This window comes from Odontomachus brunneus, unplaced genomic scaffold, assembly GCF_010583005.1.
Source record: "Odontomachus brunneus isolate Ranch 3 - 2012 unplaced genomic scaffold, Obru_v1 Obru_scaffold_153, whole genome shotgun sequence".
NCBI classification, from domain to species: Eukaryota; Metazoa; Arthropoda; class Insecta; order Hymenoptera; family Formicidae; genus Odontomachus; species Odontomachus brunneus.
This window is the reverse complement of record NW_022639603.1, coordinates 197,161-204,362: the sequence shown is the minus strand read 5'-3', so window position 1 is coordinate 204,362 and position 7,202 is coordinate 197,161. Positions and strand designations below refer to the sequence as shown.

The following is a 7,202-nucleotide window of genomic DNA, read 5'->3' as shown; positions in this document are numbered from 1 at the left end:
CACACAACTGGCTTGACCAAACACAAAACTGTCACAGAACTTTTTTTGAAGCGTAATGTCACCTTTAAATCGCCGTATAGTATGACCCGATGCGATGTATACATCGTGAGATATGGCTCACTAAAGACATCTAGCGGAAAACGCTCAGAACTTTTTACTTCACCTAATATTACAACTATATTGCAATATCACTGCAATATTTCTGCAATATTACGTGCTATGTGGGAATTTTATCTCACTTTCACTGACTTTCACGCCCGATAACTCCGTAGCGAGGCAGATCTGACCAAATAAACATAATGAAAAATTGATCCTCCATTGATCACGAATACATCCTATCAGTTTGTCAGTGGAATTGGTGAACACTCTGTTTATAACGAAATAAACTAATCTTTGTGTATCAGAAGTCATATAACCAATTCTATTCGATTATTTTAGTCAAAAATTTTGATCGTTTATTCTCCACCAGTTTAATTAATGTTTACTCATATTTTCGATTAATTTAACCAATTTTTTCTTTTTGTATATAAATTGTTTAAAAATTGAAATTCTCAAGTGTTATTTTAACTCTTGAAAATGGTTAATATTAATTTAACATAGAAAAGTATATGTAACATAACGACAATATGTTTAATTAACATACAAATGTGTTAAAGATTTAACATGAAAGTTTCTATACAGAAAAATTTTAACACAAATACAAAATGTTTTTTACTATATATAAAAATACACTTATTTATTAAGTATATACGAAATATATCTTTTACTTTAAATGTTGGTAATAATTTGAGAAAAAACTCGTACTTACGTGTAAGTGTGTGTCTGTAAATTTTAATAAGATATATATTTCCACTACCATGATATATTAATACATTCTTAACGATCATATTATAATCGAATTTCGCGTCTATATACTTTCCATAATAAATTCTATATCGGTTCTATTGGCTTGGTTGACCATAAGTATAGCAACAAAACACGCATATATATAAAATCGATTACGTGTGCGCATCTTCGTACCATCTATTTCTTATAGTATTTTTTCTACGCCTTCTGTTCCTTCTACAAAAAGTTATTTAAAATGTAATTGCGTGCTATTATTTCTTGTCATGTAATTATACGTTTATTGTGAAGTATTATGAGAAAACTTGTACAAGTTCGATAAGCTTGCGATATACGGCGTGAAATATATCTCCTTCTCTATTAGGATACATATTCAAGCTTTTTATGACTCGTTTTTGTACTGGTAAAGTTTTATTATGAAACGAATAACTGATTACACCTGGGAGCATTATTTGTAATATTTAATATATCTTTCTACGAAGTAGACAAGTTATACTGCATTTCGAGCATGCGTATCAGTCTTCTTAATAGAGTGGTTAGTGATGTGAGCTTCTTTGCATTAATTTTCGACATGGATATTTCAGAACATTCAGGTTATAAAGGTATCGAGTATTTATCATGTACTTTTCTGTTCATACACATATATTGAAAGTTATTACATATTTTTATCTTTGACACATCGATTTTGTTATCTCGTTATGCAATTTTTAAGTCGTAATTTTTTTAATACAAATATTCAGAAAATAGCATATACACATAGATATTTGTATTTTTTATATAGCAATTTAAAATATATCGTTTAAAATTTAAAAAGGTTTTGTCTTCTGAGACTTCGTATATATTTTGAAGCTCTTCCAAATTCCTGATATCTTATAAACTTTGACTAATTTTTTATTTTAATATTAAACTTTATTAGATTTTGTGTGGGCGGTTAAATTAAATCGCTTTGGTTTGGAATTAATTGGTTTGTGGCCGAAAAACGATGAAATCACCAAGAATACCTTCTATTCTGATTTGCGCGTGGGCATTATTCTTATAATAGTAACATTTATTTCTGGTATTCCCTTGATATGGTCTCTTTTGCGAGTCTGGGGTGACATACTACTTATGGTAGACAACCTCCAAGTTACTTTACCTCTACTAGTGGTCTCATTGAAACTTATTATCATGCGATGGAAACGAACAGGTATAACAAAATAATTTTTGATACGAAAACACATTTTAAGATATGAAAATATCAAATATGAAAATAAATTACTTTTTAGATTAAATTATTTAAAAAATATATTTTCAACGAAACAATAAATAATGGGCAAAAGAGTAGTATCTAATAACTTTACTATATTTAAACAAAATATGAATATGCTTAACTATATTTTACTATATTTTATAGCTATTTTATCTATTGTAAAAATGATGGCAGAGGATTGGACAGAATCGAAGACAACAAAAGAAAGAGATGTAATGATAAGACGAGCACAGATTGCTCGGGTGATTGTCATATGTGGGTACGTTTTGATGGTGTTGGCGTTCATCATGGTCGTCGTTCTTCCATATTTTGGCTTACCATTAAGACACTTGACAAATCTTACGGACCCAAACAAACCATTGCCGCTGCAGACTTATTATTTTTACGATATTATTAAGAGTCCGCAATTTGAACTAACATTTGTTGCTCAAGCGATTACGATTTTCTTGGCTGCTGTAACCTATACGTCGGTAGATGCCTTTCTTGGACTCACGATTCTTCATCTCTGCGGCCAGCTGGAGAACTTCAAAGGCCGATTAGCTGTTTTGGATTCAAGCGAAAATTTTACTTACAGTCTGAGTAACAACGTGGTAAATCATTTACGACTCATCAGGTTTGTGCAAAGATCAATATAAACAGAGTGTGTTCAGCGCAATGGTTTACATGATTTTTAAAACGCTGACAGCTTAAAAGAAGATAAAGTAAATATTTTTATCTGTTTCACGCAAGCTACTACTTGCAATAAAAAAATTGAAAAAACATTAATCAAAAATTATATCAAATATTATATCACATTGAATTTTTTAAATAGTATTACACATTCTTTCCTTAATATCATAGGGGATTTTAAGATAATTTTCAAAAAACGTACTATCGAAAATTTTACAAAGTACGAAAAAAAACTTTTTTTGAAAAACAAACAATTAAATATAGGGCCTATAAGAGTTACAGTTATTTTAGTGCAATAAAACTAATATACATTAGTGACACACCTCTCTAATTTGAGTGGATATTTTATTAAAAAAGGAAACCATACGCATTTCGGTCTTACTTTACAGGCCTTATTTAGTGGTAAATTAAATTTACAATGATAAACATATAAGACGTTTGTTACAGAAGTCGCAATCAAAAAGATGTTGATACATATATAATATAATCAAATAGATGTCGATACATATATAATAATAATAATCGTAAACGGGAAACGGAGGTTACGTAAAAGAAAAAAGAAAAATCATAAAAATATGACCTTAAATAGATCCGTCAAGACAAAAAGAACAAGTGGTGATATTCGTCCTTGTTAATGGCCTAGTCACAAGATCTATTAGTCAAAAACACTTAATAGCGTGCCGTGATGGGAGTTTAATAAAAATTATTCGTAAAAGAGTAACAAAACTAGAAACCCAGGCAAAGTAAAAGCTTAAAAAACAAATAATTACCTAAATCCATAATTACCCAATTTGGCCAACGTATGTAGAGCTACAATCATTGCATTTCAATTCGTACACAATATTGTTTTGGAGATCATGCGGCAGCTTATCTTTGTGTATGCGAATTATACCCGATAGTTTCTATCAAGTTAATAGTTTAACAAACTATCGGGTATAATTCGCATGCACAAAAATAAGCTGCCGCATGATTTCCAAAACAATATTGTGTACGAATTGAAATGCAATGATTGTAGCTCTACATACGTTGGCCAAACTAACAAAAGGCTCTCGACACGAATTTCTGAGTATAAGAAATTGCCGAGGGACTTAACTTCTGATCTTTCGGTTGTTCAGGAGCATCGTGTCAATTGCAATCACGAATTTCGCTGGAATGATATTAAAATTTTATATAAAGAACGGTTTTATTTTAAAAGGTTAATTGCTAAAATGATTTTTATTAAATCTCAAAAACATGGTCTTAACTCGCAAATCGACACGAAACCTAGGTAACGGTTATAACGCTTTGCTTGAATTTATTTAACATTATTTATTCCGCCCATTGACGATTTTAGTTTTTGTGCTGTTTGCGATTCAAAATATAAACACATGTCTTGTACCGCTCCCGGCATTTGGAAGTATGCGCCTAACGATATTAGACTAACATCGTTCTATATCTTTGATAAACATTACACTCTACGAGACATTTATATAGTTATTTGTTTTTTTAAGCTTTTACTTTGTCTGGGTTTCTAATTCTGTTACTCTTATACGCACAATTTTTATTAGATTCCCATCACGGCACGCTATTAAGTGCTTTTGTGAGTAATAGATCTTGTGACTGGGCCATTAACAACGACGAATACCACAACTTATCCTTTTTGTCTTGACAGATCTATTTACAGTCATATTTTTATGGTTTTTATTTTTTCTTTTGCGTAACTTCCGTTTCCCGTTTATGATTATTATTATATATATATCGACATCTTTTTGATTGCGACTTCTGTGATAAACGTTTTATGTATTTATCATTGTTAAATTTAATTTACCACTAAAGAAGGTCTGTAAAGAAAGACCGAAACGCGTATGATTTCTTTTTTAATAAAATATCCATTCAAATTAGAGAGATGTGTCACTAATGTGTTGTAACGCTGCACTCGCGACTCGCGCAGTCGGCACACGAATCGGGGCAGCGACAAAATTATTTTGTTCCTTTAGGTCAGCTCTCACAGTTTGGCGGATTTTGCGAGACCCGACAGCTCAACACAAAAAGAGAACTCTAACTGGGCGCCAGGTACGGCGGTCCGTACCCACTAAAAGACTCGTCCACTAAACACGAAAAGGCTGGTCTCGCCAAAGAGTAGCACTCTTTGTCCGCCCAAACGGTTGACCCGAATGTCCGGCAGCTCAGCCCTCTTCGCGGCAGAGGGGCTGGTTCGCGCGAGGTCGGAGGTGAAAGGATAGAGCGGCGACTAGGATAATTAAATGATCCGCAATACCTTGAGACAACGTTTATTGCTAGTTACCGTTACACTGGTATTAGCCGGCAACAAAGTTGCTATGATAACAAACTGAGTCCTTGTTCGCAATCGCGACAGAGGTATTCGGCAGCGCGAGTTAGCGTCGTGACCGGCGGAGGTCACGACCGCCGCGTAAGCGCTCGGCGGTGTGTCCGCGCCGACGGTACAACCGGCGGATGTTCGGCGGATTTGCTAACGTCGTAATGATCCCGTCAGCTTGTCCCTCTAACGCGCGGGAGGGACGCGAGCCCTTGCCCTCGTCCAGGAGGACGGCCGGGTCCCCGCTCGCCGACGCCTCGCCCGCTCCGCGCCGCGAAAATCACCATAATATCTTCGTCCCCTTTGGAACGGACTCACCAAAGCTTGAGCGGAGCGGGGGCAGTCGGTAACTGACCTCGGCGGTCCCTCTGGACTCACACAAATAGGACCCTGGATATCGCAGCGGTCTTACGGGTCGAAGGTCGAGTCGTCGGTGCCTCTTCTTCCGGTTCTCGGCTCTACGGATGGCGCGTCCTTCACACACTAGATTCCGTGTTATCGGCGAGATTGGCGACAAAAGCTCTCGAACGGTCGTTGTCGTCCTGTTTTATTTTAGGTGTTTGAACCCGCTTCCGACAGCTCTTGGGCGCTCATTGGCGGGATCTTTCCCCCGTTTCTCGATCTCTGACTCTGCACAGCTGTTTTCGGTACATCAGACTTTGGAGCTTCCTTGTCCGTCTGACCTTGGCCTAAGCTCCTTTTCGGCAGCCGTTATTTGCGTCGATCTACGATCCTCGCGGCGTTCTCGCTCGGATCGGAGGACGCTCCGGGTCGCGGAGGATGTGCTCGCCGGTTTCCTCCGGCGGCAGCTATCCTCCGCTCGTCCGCGGTGTCGATCCACTCCGTCCTCACGGCTTCCTAGCGACAGCCTGTAATCGCTCCCCTTCGGCAGCTTCGCCTCGCCGTACAGGATGTTACTGAAACAGGTCTGTGTTAAGTTTTCCACCCTGTGGGTCCCTACTGAGTCGTATTATTGACGGAAGCGGTTCACCTGGAGTAGCAGGTCCTGCGGCCGTTCCTCTCGCAGGCTTTTTCTCTCCCACGGCGGCAGCAGTCTTCCTTGCTGGTGGCCTTCTTCTTCCTGACTCAACCTCGATGACCGTATTTATACACAAATAATGATTCGAGGGCTGCGTAGGCTCGCATCCTAAACGCCTCACGGCTAGGACGCGACATCCGCCTGCAGCCGGGAAGCTCATAATGCTTCCTTACTATAGACTACTAGTGACGGACGATATTTACTAATCGTCACGTCACAGTGTATACTAATGTGTCACTAAAGTTTTTTTGCACTAAAATAACTGTGCTTGAACTTTTATAGTCTCGGAAATTTTTACATTTATTGATATTTAAAATCAAAGGGCCTATAAGAATAAGCATTGTAACGCTACACTCGCGGCTCGTGCAGCCGGTTTCACTAATCGAGTGCAGCGACAAAAATGTTGTTTTCTTCGCGCCTCGGCGACCGTTCGGCAGATCCAGCGAGACCCGACAGCTCACACGAACAAAAGAAAGCTCTAGATGGGCGCCAGGTACGGCGGTCCGTACCCACTAAAAAAAGTATCAACACTAATTCTTACTCTAAGCGGTGGTCTCGCCGATGAGGACAACTTGTCCTCCACCCGAACGGCTCGCTCGCACGTCCGGCAGCTCAGCCCTGCTCTCGGTAGAGGGGCTGGTTCGCGCGATGTCGGAAGGATTAGTAGTTGGCGGGTATTGAAATAATGAAGGCGGATGTTCTCTATTCGAATTTTATTCGACGGTAGCTAATTACAATGACGGGATGTTTTGCCCGCGTTCACACGACAACAACTCGCGTAATTCGGTAATTCGGCAGCGATTCTTACTAACACCATATAAATATCCTTGCTCGCGGTCGCGATGCTGGTCCTCGGCAGCTTCGATGTTCGAGTCGTGACCACGAAGGTCACGACAGCCACGTAGGCTTTCGGCGGTGTGTTCGCTCGATCTCTCGCGCACGACGGATAATCGACAGCTCGCCGGTCGGGTTTTACACTATGCGCGGAGCTCCTCCTTTCGCGAGAGGAACGCGAACCCTGGCCCTCGCCCAGGGTGGACGGCCGAGCCCCAGTTCCCCGACGCCGCACCGCTCCGGGACACTAA

At 39.1% G+C, this 7,202-nt stretch overlaps 1 protein-coding gene across 1 annotated transcript in view; it reads left to right on the top strand.

Annotated features, from left to right (window-relative positions):
• Nucleotides 1-1,372: 1,372 nt before the first annotated feature.
• The window catches only part of LOC116850714 (odorant receptor 43a-like), an 82,432-nt gene continuing 76,602 nt past the window's right edge, over nucleotides 1,373-7,202 (top strand). The window contains exons 1-3 of the mRNA XM_032829318.1: nucleotides 1,373-1,445; nucleotides 1,760-2,029; nucleotides 2,237-2,705. Of these exons, the coding sequence (XP_032685209.1) occupies nucleotides 1,415-1,445; nucleotides 1,760-2,029; nucleotides 2,237-2,705 (770 nt within the window). The 5' untranslated portion in view covers nucleotides 1,373-1,414. The remainder of the gene's footprint in view (nucleotides 1,446-1,759; nucleotides 2,030-2,236; nucleotides 2,706-7,202) is intronic.